The following is a 25,283-nucleotide window of genomic DNA, read 5'->3' as shown; positions in this document are numbered from 1 at the left end:
GCAAGCAAGAGGTCTTTAGGAAGATGGACGCAGAGGCCGAAGCTGCCTGGAATACGGAAGTGCCAAAGTTGAAGCCACGCCTTAAACAGTGGATATACGCGAGGAGTGTCAATTCATCCGGTAGTAGCCTCAAGTTTGCTAAGCCTGAGACCGGAGAGGTAGTATTAAAAATACTGAAACTTGCTGAAGACAAGGAGAAGGGCGCATTCAACCCTTCCAGAGAGAGGGACGAGCTTACCGTTGCCTTGGGAAACCCTGAGCACATAGGACGCACCAGGGGGCTAGGGAAGAGGATGTCCTGGAAGCATGGATTTGTAGAGGAGAGGCACATGTACAAGAAACATGGCAGAGACCGAGAGTCTAATCTTGAGCGCCAAGTGAAGGCTCTAGTTGAAAAGATGTTGGTGGAGAAAGGACGGTCTACGATGGAGCCACAGACACCAATGGGGCCGCCCAGAGAACTAGCGGTAGTTGGCAGCCCTCCGGATGTTCCCAACAGTCAAGGTTCCAATGCAACCGGAACCCCCGTCGATCGCATACGGGCGCCAACTAGTTGCAAATTGGTGGTTCCGATGGGCAGGCAAAACGTGATCATTGAGGTGGCAACGGGCATGGCACATCCTTCGAGTGGCACGTGGCACAATAGGGACATCCCGTAGGACTACACTCGGGTCGAGGTGCATACCGTGAAGCCCGAGTTCATGACTTGGAAGATAGAACACCCTACTCCCGAGGGGCTCGTGTTACTCAGAGACGTCATGAACCAGTTCATCCTCTGGCACAGACGAGACATTGTATTGACCGAGTCTTCACCAACTCCGACTGAAGTTCATCCTCTAGAGCGATCCATCGAGGATGGGGAGGTATACTCACCAGCCCATGACCATGACCACCACACGCTAGAGACTTCTCCACCTCGTACCGAGCAAGGGCATGATGACATGCCACATCCTTCTCCACCTCGTATCGAGCATGGGCATGATGACATGCCACGTCCTTCTCCAGCTCGTACCGAGCAAAGGCATAATGAGATGCAACATCCTTCTCAACAAGCGCAGCCGATACATGAACAACAAGTATCTCATGAATAGTAATTGCCTCGTGAACAGCCGATACGTGAAGAACAAGTGGCCCCTAGAGCAGGTGATGCACAAGTTGACAAGGACGTGCCTAAATGGGAAGCTCGAAACAAAATCCCAATCAAGATAAGGCCATCGTATGTGGGCATTAATGACATCTCGTCGGTGCACAAGTGGATGGCCCATGACCAGTTCAAGCCTAAGAACCAAGTAAAAGAATTCAGAGCACCAGCTTCTGAGGAGGGCACCACTAGCAAACTACACAAAGGGTTTAACAAGTATCCAGCTATTGATAACCTCAAATGGTCAAATGATTGCCCGGATAAATATGAAAAAGGCAAGAACTTCCTACCAAACCGAGTCATACAGTGCTTGCCACGTGGAATGAGAAAGTTCCACGATTGATACTTGCGTGCTCAGATAACAGAACTAGAAATCTTACAAGCATGGATCCCTGCCGGCACATTTGGAGCCCCAGGTGGGTAAATTGCCGTTGAGTTTAAGGATATCCAGGCATGCTTCCACCTCGGACGAATGGAAATGAATCTGATTCGCATATGGTGCCTGTAAGTCCTTGCCCTCTCCATATGATATGAATGTAATCTTTTAATTTTATTGTAACTAACCCGCGCCGTGATTTGTAGAATGCAAGCGGACTTTGTGAAAAAGAGGCTAGCTTTGAAACACGGGTATATAGACCCTTCACCTATAGCATCAACAAATTTTAATTACCCTAAAGAGTGGAAACTAGATTGCAAAGAACTAGGAGCTGGAAAGACACTTAAGAAGAAAGAGGACATCAGGAACAAGAAAATATTGGAAGAGTCCCTCAAGGTTGCGGCATACATTGCCCTATATTTTAAAAATTTCCAACAACACGATAATATATGCCATACCACTTCAAGTAAGTTCGACTGTATACTTAGCTTTGTTCAATATACTTTGTTCGATGCAAAAGAGCTTATGTGTTCCTTCTATGACTAAATTCATGCAGCGATCACTGGATTTGCATAGGTGTCTGGCTCTCACATATAAGCCTGGGCAAAATACCCGATACCCATTACCCGTACCCGAATTATCCGAACCCGGACCCGAATTACCCGAACCCGAGGTACCCGATCCCAAATTTGGATAGCGATTTTGATTACCCGAAATTAGTTTGGGTAATTCGGGTAATATCCCCCGGTACCCAAACTACCCGAACTACCCAAAGATTTGTTTTTTTCTTTGTATTTATCATGTGTTGTTAGCTGAACCATTTAACTTATCACTTTATTAGAATATAATTCTCTCTATTTGAATGAGTGACTGTAATATATTATTCTCTACAAATTGCTATTGAAATTCTATACAAATTGCTACTGAAATTATGGATAGATCGCTACTGAAATTTAGTGTAGTTTGTTGTTTTCTGTAAATTTGGATATAACGGGTAATACCCGAACCTGAACCCGAATTATCGGGTACCCGAATTTACGGGTAGTATTTTTTCGGGGGTAATATCGGGTAGCAATTTTCATTACCCGAATTTTGAATTACCCGAATTACCCGATCCAAAAAAATCGGGTAACCCGAACGCCCAAGCTTACTCACATAGCATGGCATGGGTCTTTGATTCAGCGGATTTCCTAGTCGAGACATACAAAGACTTCATAACGATTGTCAAGACGTATACATATTGACAATCCTCATTTTAGCTACTATGTTTGTATACATACTTGTAAGGTTCAATGTGGAATACTAACAAGTTGCATTTGCTAAAACCATTGGAACAGGGCATTCAGGCACTATGTCCAGGAACATAAGGGGAGGCATCATCCAAATAGGAAGGAAAAGTTGTATGTCAAAACTCTATGTGCGGTAAGTGTCATTTACTTTGGTACTCCATATATTATGTGTCTGTCAATAGCATTACTTAACATCTCCATATGCAAAACACACAGTGCCCCAAGCAGAAGCCTGGGAGTCTACATTGTGGATACTACACATGTATTATGATGAGTATCATCGGTGGCTACAACAGAAACCCCAATCTGGTAAGTTTGAACCTCTTCGCTCGTAGTATGAAAAGTTCACATATGTTGTGATATAGTAAACCTAAGCTTGTTCTCTTGTAGTTGGAGAAAGATAAAGACACGAGAAGGAACCCATACAAGGATGACGAGCTCTTAGAGATGGTCGGCGACCTTTGCAACTTCATAATGGACCAGATTGTGTATTATAAAGGCACTTACCATCATCTTCTTTCTGACTTAGGTAGTAATCCTCTGTACCAACACCTTCAGGAGACTGATAGGTTAGCCCTAGGCCGTTGATGACAATGTGGACTTGTGGTATGATTTGGATCAGACTTTGGAATGGTTTGGACTTTGTTTTGCATGTGGACTTGTGGATATCTTAATGGACTATGTTATAATGATGGACTTCATAATGGACTATGTTGTAATGATGGACTTTTGTGAATTATGATTTGTGATGATGGTCTTGTGTTTGTGGATGTATATATGAATATTTGTGGCGGTCAGATTCGAATTTGAATTATATATATATATATATATATATATATATATATATATATATATATATATATATATATATATATATGGTCAGATTTAAATTTGAATTTTTTTTTTTGCTGAAAAATCCACTGTAGGGGCGGTTCTTGATTGAACCGCTCTTACAAATACACACAGCAGGGGCGGCTGGTGATACAGCCGCCCTTACAGAAGTCCACTACAGGGGCGGCTGATATTACCAGCCGTCCTTACAGAGGGAACTGTAGGAGCAGCTAAAAACACCAGCCGCCCCTACAGAGGGCACTGAAGGGGCGGTCAGGAAACCGCCCCTACAGAGACACCCTCTGTAGGAACACCCTGGAAAGGGCGGCTGGCGCAGCCGCCCCTACAGTTAACTTCTGTAATAGTGATTTAATAGCACTATCAACCATTGGTTTGAGGACACGATGAATGCCCTTGTGCACAGAAGAATATAATTATTTGAACGACCACCATTTGTTTCATCAAATCAAACTGGCAACCCTTCAAAAAAAGATCAAACTGACATGGTCAACCTAACAACAAATGGCATGCACGCATCTGCGCTACATGCATCACAATCAATTGTATCCTCATAATTTTCAATAGAAAACTTAACATGCACCTTATTAGTAATTTTCATACTAAAAGTTGTGTATCTAGAAATATCAAAACAACTTATAAATTGGAACGGAGGGAGTGCTTAATACCGAAATATTGCATTGCAATAAGCAATTTGGAATGATTATCCGAAATATCGACAAGTCTAGATGAAACCTTACTCAACTGACGTAATTCCGTGTACCACAAAGACTTGTCAACTATAAGAGGTAGAATTTTTTTCACCTGTTGCAACGGGCAAATTTTCTAGTCATGGACATAAAAAGGCAAAGCGTCATAAGTCATGACTTCTCTGGAACTCGCGAGCACTCACGACAGCTGCCATATTAGCCGCACGGTGTACTTAGCGCCTGATTGGATGGCAGAAATTTTACATGTACGACGTGGCCCTATGAAATGCTCGGGCTTAACTTTAGATTCGAATGTTAAAGATTTCTTTTTGTAAGATCCTTCCAAATCCCGGTTTCAGATACAAGTTTCCACCACCATTTAGGCCTGGTTCGGTTCTCCTGGAATGACCTGGAACGAGGCCTATTCCACACGGATTGATTTGATCTTGTTTAAAATCCGACCTAACACAAAATAACCATTCAGTTTGGATCAGAATAGAGCCGCCCTTGGTTCTATTCCAACCCGTTTTAGCTATTCCAGCGTCTTAGCGACCCGGAATCAATCTCCACCTCTTGACCTGCGGAACGAAACCCTCCCGGATCTAGTGACACAACCGGATCCACTCATTCCCCTCCAAGAACGAATCTGTTCCATGATTCAATCCCTGAACAACCGAACAAGGCCACGCAAAAGACAAATGCTTATCCTCCTATGTCTTTAATTCCAAGCACACCTTTTAATTATTACTTCTGCATATAATGGTCCATATCTAATCTGATGGATGGTATTTTTTTTCGTGGTGCTCCCATGCACCGTGCCAGAAGTAGGTCCTTCTTTTGCTATCAAGGATTTCCACAACAGTATTAATTAGGAACAATGAACCACTCAGGTATGTATCATATAGAGAGACGAAAAAGTTTCATAATTTATTGCAACACATATACAAATTCCCTCTGTGCCTGATGGTAAGCCACCACGAGAGATTACATTACATGTCTAGTAGACGCCGAAAGACGACACAAGATTGGCACGTACACACACTTTTCCATATGCATATGGAGAAGTACAATAATACTAGTAATACGTACGTATTGGTGGTAAGTGCACCATGCCAGCAAACAACAATACTTATTGGTTGCTTGCACTCACCTTTATTCTGCAGCCAAACAATACTTAGCAAGTAGGAACACAAAGGCATACATACATACATACATGCGCATGAATGCATGCATTCTCATCAAGCAATGCAAGGAGCGATGGTGCCTACAGTGCAGATGAGAGCATCGCAACTAACGATACACACTGTGAAAGCCTGGTTCTTGCATTGTGCTTGCAGCGCCTCTGGACAAAGGTTGGGGTTGGCATTGCCCTTGCAGAGGTCGTCAGCAAAGGTGTTGCATAGGGCAACACAACTGTCGTGACAATCACCCATTACTGGCTTGGGAGCCATGGGCAGCAGGACCAGCAGGATGCAGGCAGTTACAGTGGCCATCTTAAGCGCGGGTGCGGCACCAGAAGCCATTGGTGTTGCTAGCTAGAGGGCACAAGGGCGAGGTTGCTAGAGCAGGAGGACCAGGGAGGGATATGCTAGCTGAACCGAGATCGATGCATATAAGCTTTGGCAGGCGAAGCAATTTATAGGCAGCAAATACTGCTTTTATTAATAGCCAGCTGGAAAGGATATGACTGGGCAACTCATAGTATGTGATTATGTGAAGCATTGTACTACGTCCATCCCAAGAATTGTGAATTTTTAATGTTCTAGCTTTGTTCAAAGTCAGACTATCATATATTTGACAATCTTAATCAAAAAGTTGCCGGTGTCTCTAATACTAGATAGAATATATAGCATTTGTTTCATTATTATGGAATAAATATTTTTACGGTACATCTACTTGGTATCTATAGTTATTATCAATGCTTCTGTCTGTAAATGTAGTCAAATTTAAACTAGTTTGCCTTAGAACAACTAGAGAACACCAATTTTTCTTTTAGAATAGAGGTTGTATGTTACTACGTAGCTGGCCCATATCGTGCCTACAACTTGTTTAAGCACTTCATCATTAGTTAATCTGCTACGGTGAGCACAATTGGCTTGATATCTAGCAAGTTTTTACCATTACTAAGGCGGCACTATAATACAGCTTTCATATCATTCAATGTTTTGCAAGGTTCTTCACCTCTCATCATGTGTCCTTTAGGTAACTCACGGCACCATGACAAAACACCATGAGAAATTGTCTGTTTTTGCGAAGAACAGCTGCATACATGAATTAAGTTCACGACCCCACAATAAATTCTCCATGTCATCATCCCAATCATAGTACTCAAGTGGAGATGAACTTGCATAAAGTTTCAACACATGTTTAATATCTCTACCGGCAAGAATATAATCAGCCATTGAAAAAATTCCAAATGCACCGTGAGCAACCTAGAAGCTGATACAAACAGATAAGGACACACCTACGCTGCTCCAAATAATATATTGCCCAATCTTTCACAGTGCAAAAATAAGCTAATGTGTTTTTGAGTATTTTTTTCCAAGTACGCTGATAAGCCGGCTGATGCTGTTTTATTGTGAGAGAAAAATACTATACCATGGCTGATAAGCCGAGCTGATAAGTTCAAGCGAACAAAGCGTAAGATATAACAGCAGCAGGTAAAGTTCTCGACAAAAACACACAAGCTAGAGCTCAGATTAATCTCAATAATATATATCGATAACCACACCAAGGTAATAGTAACAGTACGTGACTTGGTTGCTCTTATTAATTACAAGGAAAATCAACCCCTTAGCTGTCCAATACAGGTCCGTAAGTGCTTCAAGATGGTAATATTTGAACTCTAGTTAACCAATGAGCAAAATGCAGCCCAAGAATTCGGCCAACAAATAAAGAATAGAAACAATAATCCAGCAAGCAAATATCTGAGCACTTCAATTCTCCCACTTGTTTAAAACAATTAACGCTTGAATTATTAAATTGCAGTTGACTTTAGACCTGAGCATAACTTTGATCGGCGAAGTCAACCAATCTCCACAGGTATGGACCCAATTGTGATAAACCTCACCCGCTTGCTTTGCTTCATGCGCCAATTAGCTCCTTTAAATAATATCATGGTGGGTACGGTAGTGGCATGTTCAACTCCTTCCTTCATCATTTGTTGATTGTCATCTAGAGAAAATGAACCAAACTGCATATACACATTATTTGTAGCTTCACCAATTGTAATAATTTGAGGAGCCATGGACTCCTCTCCCCCTCGAAACAAAGCTGTCCTCGGCTTTCACACTTCACATAGTTATTGGCATCATTTATCTTTTCAATTTTCTTCCTTTCTTCGTGTGAAGAATTAATGACCAGATCATCTTTTGTTGCATTACTAGGAATATTGCCGGTGGCCAGCCGGGGGCTGGGTACTTTTAGGGGCGGTTGAAAAACGAGGCGCCCGGACCAAACATTTTAATCCATGGGAGCCCACGCTGTGCAGCCACGGGGGTTTAAACCAACGATCTCTGCCCTCGCACGTTAATCCCATAACCACTCCACTGATAAGACACCTGTGTCTATATATGATATTCGTCTTCCTCATTTTATCTTCATCCGATTTTGAAATGAGAATTTAGGATCCTAAATTAATTCAAATGAAAAAGTTGTCAACTACAAAGTACCTTTTTGAATCTACAACTTTGGTTTTGATCATTTCTCCATTCGAGGTCGTTTGAAAATTCAAATTTCATGCGAGAAATTCAAACATAATTTTCTTTGGATAAATGATTGCAAATGAAAAGGTTGTCAGCTATAAAGTTGTATGACTTTTAGAGATCTACAATTTTTGTTTTGGTCATTTCTCCGTCCGAGGTCGTTTGAAAAATTCGAATTTCAAATGTGAGAAATTCAAACGTAATTTTCTTTGGATAGAAGATTTCAAATGAAAAGGTTGTCAATTACAAAGTTCTATAACTTATCGAGATACGACTTTTGTTTTGATGGTTTCTCCATCCAAGATCATTTAAAAATTGGAATTTCAATACGTATTTTTATTGTTTTCGCCCATTCTTAGAGGCAGTTCTAGATTCAACCACCTTTACATATCGATTTGTAGGGGTGGCTAGATCGATCTAGAGCCACCCCTGCAAATAGGGTCATTTGTAGAGATGGTTGTAAATATCAGTCGTTCCTACAAATGCATTTCTAGAAGCGGCTCAATTTTGGGAACCATTTATAGAGGTTGTTTTAGATTGAGCCCCCCTAAAAAAAAGGAGGTGTCTCTAAGAATGTTTTTTTAGTAGTGTGTTATTAATAAACTCGCTGCCAGTTTCCGGTTCTCTTTCCTTACGCAAACAGTATCATGATCCTTTCCTTCCATATCTTAAAATATGTAGCTGTAATGTTGCCCTTGACCACTCCTACAGTTGTATTACTTCCATCCTAAGAATTGTAATTTTTTAATGTTCTAGCTTTGTTGAAAGTCAAACTATCATATATTTGACCAATCTTAAACAAAATGTTACCGATGTCTATAAATATTAGTTAAAATAGCATTTGTTTCATTACGGAATATATTTTCACAGTACACCTATTTGGTATCATAATTATTATTAATACATCTATCTGTAAATGTAGCCAAATTTAAATAAGTCGTCTGCCTTAGAACAAAACTAGAGAATGGAGGATGTCGTATATATTATTACGTAGCTGGCCCTTATCGTGTCTACAGCTTGTTTCAGCACTGCTATCACTTGTTTATCTGTTACAGTAAGCCAATGGATGTCCAAAATTAAATAACATTGTCTTCCATCTATTAAAGACGTCCAAATCTGACATCCAAAAAACTATCTGAAATACTTATCTTATATTAGAGAAATTACCCATATGTCCAAAAAAAACCGAGCATTGCCACATAGATCACTACTAGCTTGATTAGATCGAGCCGGCAGTGATACAGTGTCACCACCGGTTCTTTAGAAGACCTGGTGGTGACTAAATACCAAGAGCTGGTATCAATGCCAGTTTGTAGTTGGAACTAGTGGTGGTATGAGATCGACACCTAAAATTTTAATGAAATTGGATTTCATCAGCCATCCCTTCTTCTAAAGTACTTCCTCATTCTCTACAACACCCCTCCCTGATCTTCTCTCGTCATTCTTTCTACAATGGCCTGACCACAATCGCCCATATCTCTCATCTCATCTTTCCCTTTTGGCTCAATATCTCTCTACTTCGCTCGACGTTATCTTCTTGATCTGTATCCCTAATACCTAAATACCGGAAATAACAAACTAACATGCGCTACTACTGAAATGATTCTTGGCGACGGTTATTAGAAATGTTTTTTAGAGCCGTACAACAAGACCGCCACTACATAAAGATCATGCGTTTTCATGGACGTATTTTTCTACCGTCCCTAAAAATTAATTTTGATCAGAGCTTGACTTAAAAACGGCTATTGAAGATCGATTTTCGTGAGCCGTTGACTTAAGAAATTGCTACCGAGCTTCAATTTTTAGCGTTGGTTGACTATGTCAATAGCCCTTGAAATATTTTTTTAAATAAATTCAGGAACGGTTAACTCAGTAAACACCCCGGAAAAAATGCACCGATATATAGAGTATAATAAGTACCTAGTTTAAGAGAGGATCAGCTGATCAGCTGGTTATTGTGTGCAGACACACAGTAAGTTCTGGCAAGCATCATGAGGAGATTAAAAACAATTAGCTTAGCAACATACTCCCTCAGTCCCAAAGCATGTATCGCTATGGTATCTGTGCCAGTCAAACTTTCCTAAGATTGACTAGAATTATACAAAATATAAGCAACAGTTGTATCTTTAAATAAGTTTATTATGAAAATAGATTCAACGATCTATCTAATGATACAAATATTAATATTTTCTTCTATATATTTGGTCAAAGTTAAAAAGTGTTTGACTTATCGGAAAGCAAGAACGGCATTTATTTTGGGACAGATGGAATATTCAGAATAGAGTTTAAACCATTAGCTAAGCATTACAGATCATGAGCCAGCTGGCGTACCATATTCCATCTCACGCATCATGAGCAGATTATATTAATTAAGAACAAGAAACTAGGTCGTTCATTAGACTTTGATGCAACTTACTACCAACATATATATTCACATATTTTTTTTTCTTTTTATTAGCGACTATAAGCGTCAAACAAGCATCACTATCATTGCTAGAGTGCACGATTAACTCAAGATCCTAACGACTGAAGAAGACAGAAGCATAAACACGAAAATACATAGACAAAGATAATCTAAAAGTTAAATTTACAAAAGTGCTATTGTTCAGAAATGGAGTTCACTAAGATGAACTGAAAACTATCCTGACTTGACCTCAGCAGAAACTGATTAACCATGGGATACCAGTGGGAAAAAAAAGAGGGAGACAATATTAGAAGTAAGCCAAGAAAATTGGCCGACAATATCTATATGGAATTTGTGCTAATGGATGCGCGGTGGATCAAACAACTAAACAAAACTATCACTAGTAGAGAACAGACCTTTGATCCTCGATCAAAATGAGCTCTAGTCCCGGAATTTTTTGCCCCCGGGACTAGAAATACCTTTAGTCCCGGTTGGAGGCTCCAACCGGGACTAAAGGTCCCTGCCCAACGGCTACTGCGCCAGACAGAGGTGGCAGGGACCTTTAGTCCCGGTTGGAGCCACCAACCGGGACTAAAGGTATACTTTTACTCCCGGTTGGTGGCTCCAACCGGGAGTAAAGGTCTACTCCCGGGCCGTGGCTGCGCCCGGGGTTGGAAAGTTACCTTTAGTCCCGGTTGGATCCATCAACCGGGACTAAATGTTCTCCCTTTATAAATCGGTCGTCTCCTCCTTCCTCCCGGCCCCGAGCCCGAGCTCAGCACATTTTGAAGCTCACTGCAGTAGTGTTCTTGCTTCCTCCCTCCCTCCATTGTTCCTCCATCCATTCTTCGATTCCTCCGTCGATTTCTTCGATTCCTCCGTCGATTCTTCAGTTGTAAAGGTTACCAATCTCATACTCTCATTTTTTACCATTATCTTATGCCATTTTGTTCACTATATATATTTATGGTTCTTTATTGTGGGTTTTTTTCATTTGTAAGCAATTTGAGCTCAAAATCACTTCAAGCTTGTATATTTACATGAAAGAAGGTTAAAGTATATATAAATATAAAGTTAGAAAATAGTTAGAAAATTATAGCAAATCCTTACTAGTTGAACTTGCGGACCGTGTTCAGGTCGGCGAGGATGTTCTCTACCGAGCAGTAACGGACATCAAGGAGGAGCTTTGATTCTACGAGGGAGAGCGACAACGGTCGTGGAAGACCGTGTTCCCTTCCTCGTAGAATCGGAGCTCTTCCTTGACCAAGTACGGTGTCGTTCGGTGGAGAAATGCTCGCCGAGCTGATCATGTAAGCAAGGTCAACTAGTACGGATGGTTATTTATTCACATGTCCCGATATCGTCGCAGTAGTCTGTCAATCACCGTACCTAAACGTAGTATATATAAATATAAAGTTAGAAAATAGTTAGAAAATTATAGCAAATCCTTACTAGTTGAACTTGCGGACCGTGTTCAGGTCGGCGAGGATGTTCTCTGCCGAGCGGTAACGGACGTCAAGGAGGAGCTTTGATTCTACGAGGGAGAGCGACAACGGTCGTGGAAGACCGTGTTCCCTTCCTCGTAGAATCGGAGCTCTTCCTTGACCAAGTACGGTGCCGTCCGGTGGAGACATGCTCGCCGAGCTGATCACGTAAGCAAGGTCAACTAGTACGGATGGTTATTTATTCACATGTCCCGATATCGTCGCAGTAGTCTGTCAATCACCGTACCTAAATGTAGTAGTCTGTTATGTGTGTACATTCCCATTCTTCTGTTAATTTGCGGAAATATCATATGAATTACTTACCTGCCGCAGTAAAAGACGAGAACACAATGACCATTAAAAATATCATTGTTTAGAGATCTAGATAATTTTATAGTTTGTTAATTTTATTTGTTTATAAAAGGAGAAATTTATAGTGTATTAAAAATGAGTATAGAGAGTAGATGGCAACTGCTTCCGGGTCCTCGGCCTCTCATGGGTTTCCAAAGCGACTTAGGCCGGGCCTTCCTCTCATTCCATGCGGCAAGTGTCGTGATGAGACGAAGATTGTGATGGAGTACCGAGTGAAGAAGGAGGGTCCCAACAAGGATCGTATCTTCTACAAGTGTCCGGATCGCAATGTGAGTTATTTTATCGTATTTAATGATTATGGTTAGTTTATACCTATTTTCATGATGGTTGTGATTAAAGTTCTAATTTTTTGTTTTAATTTCAGTGGGATGGCAGTGGACGATGTTCAGGCTTCTACTGGGAGGAAGAGTATGTTGAACTCGTGCAAAAATATCTTGCACAACAGGCAGATACGGCGGCTAATGAGGCAGTGATCCAGCCGAAGAAGCCCAAAGATGTTGCACAATCGGGGGATCTGTCGAGTGGGGAGAACGTGCAAAGAATTGGTTTTTCGCTCATGGGGGAACACTAGACCAGGAGACAGGGAAGTGCGTTTATGGCGCAAGACTGCAAGAAGCAGCAGAAAGATTGTTTTATGCTCAGAGAGCTACTGCTAGTGATGCGTTCAAGCCCAACAGAGAGAAGGATGAGCTGACATACGCCATCGGGACTATTGAACATGGTGGCCGAACTAGAGGCAAAGGAAGTGTCTCGTGGTTGCCAGAGAAAGAAGGAAGAAGAGGCACAGCGGCTCCAGAGGTTGGAGGAAGCGGTGCGTGAAGCACAGGAGCAGGAAAAAAACCTTGAAGCGAGAATGCAGGAGGAAATCAAAAGGCAAGTGCAAATAGCAGTGAGTGCAAGCAAGCAGGCATCAGAGCCAGGAATCAATATTAGCCAATCTGTTCAGTTGAAAAGCAGCTGCGCTTCCACGGAGATACCAAATCAAGGGGACACAGGACTGCGCTTCCCTGTGGATGACGTCACTGAACCTTGTACAACGTGTGAGCTACACATTCCGAAGGAGAATTCCACAATCAAGGTGGCTATCGGTCTTGTTAATCCTATCGACCGAACCAAGACACCAAGGATTCATGGGAATATAATCCAAGAAGGATATGCTACCATCTCGGTAGATAAAGCTAAAAAAGGTTTTAGTGATTTGCCTCTTGACATTCCTGGAGGTGATGGCGAGAAGACTCTAGGAGAAGCGGAGAAGACATTCATTCTATGGCGCAAGCGCTACATCATCATTCCAGGGATGTCGGCTCCACCTCCTCCTGAACTACCTCACCATAGGTACGTGCGGATGAAAACACTACATCATTAATTTGTATTGGCTTAAATAATTAACAATCTGCTCATAATAATATGTCATTCCTTTTTTTGTAGCAGATCCTCCCCCAACCTAAATCCAATTGTTCAATCGCCAGATCATCATAGTGCTCTGTACGATGACATTGTGTTGGAAGACGAGGCTGCATCCACACCCTCTCCAAGGAGGTCTCCAACGCCGCAGCCGCCACCTCCAAGGAGGTCTCCAACGCCGCTGCCAACACCTCCAAGGAGGTCTCCAACGCCTCCCCCGCCCCCGCCTACCAAGAAGCCTAGCAAGAGGCCAGCCCCTCAAACGAAGAACCAGTCCCCGCCTGCAAAGAAAGCCACCGTGAAACCAAGGGCTATTCCCAAAATAATATCTGAAGAGAAGGAAGAAGGAACTGATGCATATAAAAAAGACATGTCTAGATTCTATGACAAACTTAAAATGAATCAAGAAGCAAGGAGAAACCCGGAGAAACCGTACTTCTTCGTAGCTCCGGATATTTTAAGAAAAAAGGTGACTTCTTACCAGCAACAACAGCGGGAATCTCGTAAGCCGTCCAAATCAACGTTATCAGACTATGACCGTACTCTCACCAAGTCAATTGAGGCGGCACAGAAAAAGAAGCGGGCAGGGAAAGGAGTTGCCCAACTCGGACAACAAGCGCACCAATCAATCCCCCCGCTAGTTGTTGGTAATGAATATGGTTCAAATTTAGGATTAATGCATCAGGCAAACATACCTCCGGATGTCGATTTGGATCACCTTGGTGAATTTCTTGATGAGACTGGTCTCGACCTTTACCAGATGTTTGGTGATGGAAACATTGAGAGTGCGGCGGAGGTTGATATTTGGAAGAAAAAATTTGTACTAGGCCAGAGTCTATACAACCCTCAAGCCTTATCTGATCTGGGGACGCAAATGTACCTGCTAAACAAGTGGTACATGCAGGCGTCTACCAGTGGAGACTTCTGCGTTGGTGTCAGAATTAGAGACGAACATTGGTTCCGTGGCGATGATGTTATGTATGTTGACTTTGCAGAATTTCATCAACTATGCCACCTGACCTCTCTGGACAAAGTTATCATTAGCTGCTATTGCCTGTAAGTAATAATTCTTTCGATCTATTATTAAACTCATCATATGTGTGTATATGCATATAAATTATCCTAACAAGTACTATATATATGCAGATTTACAATGACAGAGCTCAGAAAGGAAGACTGCAATGAAATTGGTTTTGTTGATCCCCATATAGTATTCAAAGACCCAATTACTCCAAAGACTAATTGGAAGTCTGAGTCAGAGAGTAACCTCATGAACTTCTTAGTGAACCAACGCCACAAGAAGGATATACGCTTTCCCTATAACTTCAAGTGAGTGTTAATCATGTCGATCATAGCCTTAATGGCTCATATGTTGATTCTAGTTAATTAATGAGTGTTATGCGTTATATCCTATAAACACATGCAGTAATCACTGGATATTGATGGACATCGATCTGGTGAAAAGTCACTTGATAATCTATGACTCGATGAGAAAACCACAACAAGACTACCAAGATATGATAGATATTATCCAGAGGTAATTTCGGGATCTCTAGCAACTATATATACACACAAACATGATGATTAACTATATCTGATGACGTTGCAAATTTTTTATTGGGCAGTGTTTGGAAAACCTTTATTGAGAAGCAACACATGGAAAAATGCAAAGCGCCACTGAATGTAATTCCATTGAAAGTAAGTCCCCTGAATCGCATCATCTTTATTAATTAAACATATAGCTTTCACCGGATCACCAGATTGGATGACAAATCTTTTTCTCGTAAAGTGGTGTCTGAGGCAGGAACAGGGGAACAACTACTGTGGTTACTATGTTTGCAAGTTTATCAATGTGCTCTCTCAAAGAACTCCTACAGAGAGACTCAAAGTACGTTAAAAATACACTATATATTCATTTAATTATTATTATTGATTGTGTTACTATGTCTTTATATATATATATGTACATATATTAATTTATTTTCCTTTAATTCAAACCTGTAGACTCGATGGTTGGAGGAAAAGGTCATACGGCAAGACCAAATCAAAGCAATTCAAGAGTCTATAGCCGGATTTTTTAATGAGCAGGTCATCGATTCCAAGGGCGAGTTCTACTTCGACCCAACACTGCCATTGAAGCCAAGCTAGAGGATGAGAAGAAACTTGTTATGTCACAACAACTATAATGCAATCTTTTGTAATATATGCACATGAAATAATATAATGTAAAATACACATATGCATGCATGCATGTATATATATATATATATATATATATATATATATATATATATATATATATATATATATATATTTCTATGCTTGAATTGTGTGATTTAATACGTTCATTGTGCTTGAACCGAAACATACTATATGCGCGTATAAATGTATAATTAGCAGCGTACAATACGACTTCGAAAACCTATTTTGAAAAGAAAACAAAAAAATGAAAAGAAAAGAAAAAAGAAAAAAACCTTTAGTCCCGGTTCGTATTACCAACCGGGACTAAAGGTGCCGGCCATCGTGGCATGTCAGGAGGCACCTTTAGTCCCGGTTGGTGTTACCCACCGGGACTAAAGGTCCTCCTTTAGTCCCGGTTCCTGGCCCGGGACTAAAGGACCCCCCTTTAGTCCCGGATGCTTGCTCCCGGGTGGGGAACCGGGACTAGAGGGGGTTCCCCACCGGGAGTAAAGCTCGGTTCTCTACCAGTGTATTCGTAAGAATCATTTTGATGGAAACAATCCTAAATGCTATATAATTATAATGGAAAAGGCTAGCTACTAGCGCTATTTGGTCTTGCCACCTTGCTAGTTATTTAGTGTCTTGTTACAGTTAATATGGCCAATCTATTGTTAGATTATTTTAATTGAAAATGAGGCCCATGTAATTAAAGAAATTAATTCTTATTATAAACGGCCTATGTGCGATGGTTGCTAGACTAGAAAGGATTAAAAATCAATGGGTTGAAACACCTTCTCCTCTGCCTTCAACTTATGTGAGACTTAGTGTGTGTAATTTAGAGTAAAGAGGAATCATAGTAACAGTCATCTCATGCTTGCATGGATATGAATAGACATGGATGTTACGTGTTGTGGTGTTGCCCATGAAATGGATGCATAATAATGCTGTTGCATAATGACCATGCAAATTAGTGCTTAATGACGACCATAATGCAGAGGATTAGTTACTCCATGCATATGAGCATGAATAGATGGTGGGTGGCCTAGCGTTACAATCTTTTTGAAGTTTTCAAAAAGTAATATTGTAGCACATCCAATGTATGAGCTCTGATACCAGCTGTGCCAGAATCACCCCAATTATGCTAGCCACGTGTACCCATCATTGTCCTAAAGACCTCTAACTGCTGTACATGAAAGCAGATAATCCGGTAGTCTATCGGGTGTCCTTGGGGAACCCTGAATCATCCACATTTTACAACTCATACAGGATTAACAATGGAGTTACCACAACATTACAACATTGATACAAAAATTTCATACATCGGAGTTGCGGAAGACTTATAATATTAGTTTACAAAACATATTTAAGTAAAACTTAACTTTGTGGTCGGTACTGCAAAGTCTCGACCACAAGCGTCCCTACAACGATCGGTCCTTAATAGACACAGACAGGACAAGCACGACCATGCAACCCTATCGGCATAACCACCAAAGACAATTGTCATGTCCCGTCCGGTCTCCATTTAACATTATCATCATTATTGTATTTTTACGACCCATAAGTGGAGCCAAGAAGAGCAAGTAGATCTTATTTCTCTCGAACGATGAAACCATCATTTGGCTTCAATCGTAGTCTAAGCAATACTAAGCATTAGAGGAAACAACCTACATACTAGTGGGGTGACAAGGAAAATATCTGAATATCAAGGTAGTCATGCAGCAGTTGGTATTCACCCAATGCCTAATTACTTATTGCATATTTCATTGGACGCAATTGATAAAAGCATTTGTAAACAACAAGGATATGGTTGTATGCTCTGAGGCTTGCCTGTGTTGGTCGGGTAGTCAATCTCCTCAGAAGGATCATAGAAAACTGACCCAATTTCCACCGGCTAGCAACTTCCTTCGAGGACTTGATCAACCACGATATTCCCACTCTCGTTCACTACACGGAGATAATGATGCATGCTCAATAATGGTATGCTTGAGATGATGCATGACAATGCATTGGTGAAAGCATAACAAGATTAACTTGAGTACAATTTTTTTCCTTCACGATACTACCGCAAGTAATTGACGTAAAGCACTTTTAATTATTATTATCATCAAGTTGATTATGAGCGTAGCTAATAAGCAATTAAATTGCCAAGGAACAATAGAGGTGAAAGTGTCCCAAGGTCTACAATGAATTCCAAAACATACCCAAGCTATTTCATGATTTATCATAAGCATTTTGGTATTTATTAATTAATAAATTAAAGCATGGAAATTAAGTGAGTAATTTAAAAATTATCAAAACAGTACCAAACTTTTTGTGGAGGTAGGTTATTGCACATAACATTTACACAAAAAGTTTTATTGCCAAAACATTATTATTTTAGCCTATAAAAATTATGCAAGGTCCATTTTATAATTTATTTAGTGAATTTTTAAGCATACAAAAATTATTGCTTATGACCAACAGATATTTTTCCCATGTAGAGCACATCATAATAAAGCTACATAAAAATTTTCATGATTTTATCACATATCTATATTTTTATATGCATTAAACAAGATTTAGCATGTAAAAGCATTTTCTAAAAAAGAATAAATCATTTTTCTGCGCCATAAATCTTTTCTCACCCACCTCACTCTTACCCACCGCCACTGATGCGTGGGTCCCATGGTCAAACCAGCCTAGCCCAGCCTTGACCACGACCGCACCGGCGGGTAACCGACGAGTTCATGACATCACCGCACATAGATCTAGGAAACTAAACCAGCGGCTAGGGTTGCGCAGTAGGCCGGCCCGCGACTATGGCGGTGCAGCGGCGCGGTGGTGAAGAGGCGATGGAGCTATGGTAGCAACCTAGCTAGGGCTCAGGTTAGCACCAGGAGCTCACCGCGACTCTTCTGCGTTTGTTGGTTGAGTCGGGAACACGGCAAGGCTAGGTGGTCGACGGTGAGGATGACGGCGGTGACATGAACTCGCGGCGGCGATGACGTCCCGACGCGTTTGTGGCTTATGTGTGAAAACCGGCAAGCCGATAAGCATCAGGGGGTCATGGCGAAGCTAAAACGTGAAACGGCTTGGCGAGAGACTCATCGGAGCAGCCTGGCCACGGTGGGGGTGGTCACGGCGGCGCTGCGGTCGCCCACGAGGAAGATGACGGTGTGCGACTAGCTCTGGCGGAAAGGGTTGGCACGAGTGGTTCAAGGAGATGCGCGAGGAGCAGGCGAAGCTGTAGGCGTGAGCTGACGTGCGGAGATGGAGCGGCCGTGACAAATTTCGCTGGCACGTCAAGTTCACCGCGGCGAGCAGAGAAAGGAAAAAGAGAAGGAGCACCGGCTGCTTCGCATTTTAAAGGACGAGGACGACGTCGTGGCTTCGGCAGCGTCTTCTCGAGCTCGGCCTCGTGCACGACTGTGTGTCCACGCACACGAAATGCCGTGAAGGCGCTGGACGGCGGCGAGCAGGCAAACAGAGTGGTTACCTATGTGTACTGTAGCATCCTGACAGTCCACCTTCAGCTTCCAATCTCTCTCGATTCCATGTAGAAACTTGAAAAACTCTAATAATAAAAGTTGTTCATCTTCATGCCTTCTCCAACATTGCTTAAGGAACCAACATCTAAAACGCGAGGGTTTGCAAGATCTTAGCTTTTGAAAGTAGGCACAATTGAAACAATAAACTAAAAAACAGAATTCAGCCCTAGAATTTTGAAAACAGAGAAAACTTAGCTATTTTGGGAATTTTATTAATGATTAACTAACACTAAAACAAATCAGCTAATAGCACCATAGCATAGTACATACTTAGCACTAATAAATGATACTAAAGGTTGCACAAGTTTATTTGTGAAAAACATTTTATTAATTCCCCCAAAAGTGAACTTAATGTTGAAATCCCACACGGCCAAATTAGGATTAAGTGTTGAATTTCAATTTCAATATCAAATTTGGGGCTCAAATTTTAATTGGTTGGACTCATATTCATAGCCAACACTTTACACTAGTGTAAAGTACACACTCTACACCCCAAAGTTTATTTTAGCAAAATTTAATTGTTTAAACAAATTCACATATATAAATTCCCAAAGAACCTTAATTGAGATTATTGTTAACATTGATAACATTTCATGTAACGTATAAAACACTACATAGGCAACATATATGCTATGAATGAAACATGGAATGCATTTATGCCTCAATGCTGATGCATGATGATTATCATGATCAAAGTTTTATTAAGTTCATAACACCTAGGGTGTTACAATATCACTACAATAAAATAGAATATCCTTGAGGGCCAGAAGCACATAAGGAAACCATAAAAACCGTCAAGAAAAATATTCTTGGCAGCCAACCTTCAAGGATGGCCACCAAAGGTTGAAAGCAAGGGAAATTCAAATTACCTTGAGGGCTGACCACCATAGATGATTTTCTTGGGGATTTGGCTGCCAAGGAAACAAAGACGAGGTCAGATTTTAAATAGAGTGAAGGAAATTTTCTTGAGTGCTAATGACCTCCAAGGTACATATACCACTACCGGAAACAGTAGCTTTGTCGTGTGCCCCAGGCACACGACAAAGCCTAAAAAACACTCGGCAAAGCCTTTGCCGAGTGTTACACTCGGCAAACTGCACTCGGCAAAAAAAAAAGACTCGGCAAAGCTGTGCAAAGACTTTGGCGAGTGCTAAAATCAACACTCGACAAAGATTTTTCGAAAAATATAAAAAAAAACCACCACTGCCCGCTCGCGGCTCACCCCGCCACCACCACGCCGCCGCCGCAGCATAGGAAGGTTTCAGTTGCCGGAACGCAACCCCTTCCTCGACTGGAAGGACTCGCTACTCGCTTGTTCTAGCAGGGGGTGGGTTTGGGCAGCAAGAACATAGGACGAATGGCAGATGAAACTGAGCTAAGGAGTAAGAGAAAAGAAAACCCAAACTTTGAGATACCGCTTGCATTCCCACCGCCTGCAGCATTTGCTTCTTGCCGTGCTTGTAGTTGAGATACCGCTTGGACCTTAGGTTCATATCGAACGCCTGGTAGCACGCTGCCACGAGCTGCGCGTAGCGGACGATATCAGCACGGAGCAGCGGATGGAGCGGCTCCACCAGGCCTCGCCAGTCGCCGGCGCCTTGTACCTCCTGCCACATGCACGCCAGCGGCGGCGTAACCATGGCTTTGGCGTGGACACCTGCTGGTGCCACCACTTTCGTCGACGCTGCAGCCTCTTGCTTGTGTTGTAGGCTGTTGAGGTTGATGATGGTCGGCGTGGCAGAGGACATCGCTAGGGTCGTGGAGACTCGGTGACGTGTTGTCGTGGTCGGTGTGCCCGGCGCCACGGCGAGCTTCGCAGCGGCAGCCATCAAGCTTTGGAGGGAGGGAGATATGGGGATTGGGGGTTCGGTGCGGCCGCTGCTCTGAGTTTATAAGGTTGCGAGTTTGACGAGCGCCAGATCAGGACACTTGGCAAAGCCACATCTTTGTCGAGTGCCAGATCGGGGACACTCGACAAATATATTTCTTTGCCGAGTGCCAGACAATTACACTCGGCAAACATATTTCTTTGCTGAGTGCCTAGTTTTGCCAAGTGTTTTGTTTCTAGTTTGCCGAGTGTCAAACTTTGCCGAGTGTTTTTTCCTCGTTTGCCCAGTGCAATTATTTTGCCAAGTGTTTTTTTTTTTTGCAGTATTCGGTAAAGAGCTTGTTTGCCGAGTGCCTGATGGATTGCACTCGGCAAACTATTGCACTCGGCTTACCTATTGTTTCCGTTAGTGTACCAACCGTCAAGGATATGTATTTTCTAGGGGGGCGATGAGCCCCAAGGTATTTATACCAACTGCCAAGGATATATATATTTTGTTGAGGGTGGACGACCCCCAAGAATATGTATAGAACTGTCAAGGATATATGTTTGTTAGAGGGCCGATGACCCCCAAGGTATTTATACCAACTGCCAAGGATATATATTTTGTTGAGGGTCAATGACCTCCAAGAATATGCATAGCAAAAAAGAGAAATAATCAAATGGTTGTCGTAGCTTGGAACTAAAGTCACAACCTACAGTTTCGCGTGACCGCTACACCACGAAGTCATTTGTGACTAAGTGAATGTTTCTTTCTTTTTGTATTCGTATAATGAATATTAGACATCATAAACAATTTCAAATGGAAAAGTTTGAACTAAAATGTTTTATATTTGGTCGAGCATTAGAACTTTAGTTTAGGTTGTATCTCCATCCGAGGTCATTTGAAAAAATAAAAAAATTAATTTCAAAACTCGGAGAACTTAAAACATAGTTTTTGGACTCCGAATAATTTCAGATAAAAAAGTCATTAACTATAAAGTCGTATATCTCTTCGGGTTCGACATCTTTGATATAAACTTTACCTTCATACGATATTAGTATGTTGCATGATATCTTTAAAACTAACTAGAAAATTTCAAGCTAATGCCAATATGTATTCTCTAGTGCATAACAAGAGAAAATTGCACCCTTTGTTGGATTAATGTACCATAAAAATTATATTTCATTTCACAAACATGTTAATGGAGCAGTTATGTCTATAAAATGGAATGTCTAACTAAGAAGAGTACAATGAGTCCATTATATCGGTGGTTAAGAGGAATGACTATAAACTGAATATTTTTTCCTTGGCGTGGCTACAACAATTTACTTAGGGTTTTCACCCAAGGAAACTAGCACTTCCTTAACTGTTTCTAGTTAAACCCAAGGAAATGTGAATTACCTTGGCTGTTTCTAATAACACTTAAGAAAATATGAATTACCTTGGTAGTTTTGAATAACACCCAAGGAAATGAGGAAATACCTTGGCGGTTTGTAATAACACTCAAAGAAACGTGGAGAAGTACCTTGGCGGTCAGGTTAGCACTCAATAATATGCATTTTCTTAAGGTTTTATACAACCTCAAGGCAATCATATATCCTTGGGGTTCAATTTCGTTCCTCAAGGAAATTGTTGGACGCCAAGGATATTCTATTTTCTGGTAGTGCGTTCTTGACACTTTAGATAAGAATATTTGATGTGCATCTCTGACCACTAGTTTGTTATAGGATATATTCCTAAAATATATTAGATCTAAGAGAATCGATCTGTATGTATTCTGAAAGTTGGTACACAGGTATTTTTAGCCTGAAGCTGTACTAGATCCACACATTGGTTGGGCTTGGAAGTGGCCCACAGCAATCCTTTGGATTCGGATCGAGAACAGGTCGGACCAAGTATATGGCCCCGGCCGGTCCATGCCACCGCTCCTGCGGGACGTAAGGCGCTCGGAGTGTTAGGGTTTTCGATCCTCCATGGCGCCCTTGGAGCTGGAGCGTGAGGCCGCGGCAGCGCAAGGACCGGAAGGAGGCGATGGGGGCGAGTACCATCCATGACCTCCCGGACGACTCGCTCAGGTGGATCCTCCTCCGCCTCGACTCCTCGCTCTGGCTCATCCGCGCGGCGTGCGTCTGCAAGCGGTGGCGCCGCGTCGTCACAGACGGCGGCGCCGACGAAGGCCGCGCCTTCCTCCGCCTCGCCAGCTCGCTCCACCCGCCCACCGTCGTCGGCCAGTACCACATCCACACCAGTGGCGATCACAGGTTCGTGCCCTCCTCGTCGCCCATCATCGACGGCAGCCGCTTCTCGGTCGACGATTTCCTCGACAAGGACAACCAGTACTTGCGTTGGCACGTCGCCGACTGCCACGGTGGCCTCGTCCTTCTCAGCATGACCTACGGGCCGTGTGCAGGCTCCGTGCCAAACCTCATTGTCTACGACCCATTGACACGCAAACACCGGTCGATCTCCGGTCTCCCAACGCGGAACGAGCAGGGCTTCAGCTACGGCACCAGAGAAGTTTTTCTGCTTGACGGCGACGACGGCCGCATCTCCGTATCGAATTTCAAGGTGCTGCACCGCCACCTCACCGTCGCTCGCGCTGCCACCTCCTGCGTATTCTCCAGAGGTAACGCCGGGGAGTGGGGCTGGCGCTTGCTGAGTCGCCGGTTGTCAGACGAGGACCTATATCCGTGCTGCTCGTTGTACGCCGCTGGCCGCGTCGACGGATCCCTGTACCTGGGCTTGCTGGAGAGTAGTAGGATCATAGCCATTGACAGCACCAGCTTGGTGTTCTCCATGGTCGATCTGCCCACCCGCGTGGACACGAGTCTATTCCGCCGCCGTTCGTCATCGTTCACGGTCGTCCATGGCGCCGGCGGTCTTGGTCCCACTTTGCCGCAGAGGGCTAGCATCGTCCACGTGTGCGGCGAGAAGCTAGAGTTGTTCCGCCGGGTCCAGGGCAGCGGCGAGTGGGTGCTGGAGCACATCATCCCCTGATTATCCCCAACTTGTCGGAGGCGACCGCGACCTGTGGTCTCTTAGTCTGCCCGGAGAAGAAGGGATCGTATGACGTGGAGCACCATGGCGAGCGTTAAACGCCGACGGCGCTGCGTTGGCTATCTTGTCAGCATGTCCTTATGATGGAAGGCGCTGGTTCTTCTCTATGGATGTAAATACGATTGAGCTGCAGGTGTTGCCCGAGGTACCCTATTGTCGTGAGACGAGGTCGATCTTCACCTACACGCTGCCATGGCCTCAGTTCCTGCGGGCCTGCCCCTAGCAGTTATGGTACGTATTTCATTTCATTTGAACGAGCATCGATTATTCATGTTACTTATCCATCACACTATTTATATATCGTTTATGTATTTATTTATATGTTTGCAGGAGTCAACATTTCCAGTCTCAGTGATGATCATTTATAGTATTTAGTATTTGATTAATTTCATATATTGCACGAGCGAGCTTGTTTTGGTCTCAGTTACAAAATCAAATGCAAGTCCAAAGTGCTGTTTGTTGCTTTCGTCTGTTGACGCCGACCTTTTTGTGTAAAGAGAACACTTAATGATTATCGGACCTCGTTATTGTGTGTCTCGCGGTACACGTGGTGAACTTTTAGGCGATTCAGACCAACAGTTTTATAACAATTTCATTCTTTATTAGCCTTCACAAATCTAGTACCTAGGAATAATGAAAGGTCATCATATGTTTTGTTTTGTTATATGTGTGTGTGTGTGTGTATAACATGGCATTAAGGTGTTGTTTAGTGCTTTGTTGCAATTTAGCCTATACTAGCAAAAATATGCCCATGCATTGCAATGGGAGAATAAAAACTATCAAATACATGAAAAACACGGATGAGGAATGCAATATCATTTCCTAATGAACACCATGCTTCTTATGCAATGTTATAAATGCCTGTTAATCTGTGCATCCACCGATTTTTTTTTATGTTGCTATAAGCCCTGTGAGTACGCAATGTAGCAATGTACTCATGCTGCTGCCAATAAGTTGTTCTGCAGGTATATTTGACTTGGTGACCATTGAGCCAA

At 42.4% G+C, this 25,283-nt stretch overlaps 1 protein-coding gene and 2 long non-coding RNA genes across 3 annotated transcripts; all 3 read left to right on the top strand.

Moving 5' to 3' along the window:
• The first annotated feature begins 2,845 nt into the window (after positions 1-2,845).
• LOC136504744 (uncharacterized) lies at positions 2,846-3,342 on the top strand. Its single transcript, XR_010770960.1, has 3 exons — positions 2,846-2,939; positions 3,023-3,115; positions 3,197-3,342. It is a non-coding gene; the product is annotated as an uncharacterized lncRNA (long non-coding RNA).
• A 19,834-nt stretch (positions 3,343-23,176) lies between these two features.
• Positions 23,177-24,228, top strand: LOC136503561 (uncharacterized). Its single transcript, XM_066498599.1, has one exon. It carries the CDS (start codon positions 23,263-23,265, stop codon positions 24,226-24,228), a length of 966 nt encoding a protein of 321 aa, XP_066354696.1. The 5' UTR covers positions 23,177-23,262.
• A 5-nt stretch (positions 24,229-24,233) lies between these two features.
• LOC136505904 (uncharacterized) lies at positions 24,234-24,822 on the top strand. Its single transcript, XR_010771347.1, has 2 exons — positions 24,234-24,519; positions 24,619-24,822. It is a non-coding gene; the product is annotated as an uncharacterized lncRNA (long non-coding RNA).
• Positions 24,823-25,283: the final 461 nt, after the last annotated feature.

This window comes from Miscanthus floridulus, chromosome 14 (genome assembly GCF_019320115.1).
Source record: "Miscanthus floridulus cultivar M001 chromosome 14, ASM1932011v1, whole genome shotgun sequence".
Lineage (NCBI taxonomy): Eukaryota > Viridiplantae > Streptophyta > Magnoliopsida > Poales > Poaceae > Miscanthus > Miscanthus floridulus.
Note: the sequence above shows the minus strand (reverse complement) of the source record. Positions and strands in the feature narration are given on the sequence as shown.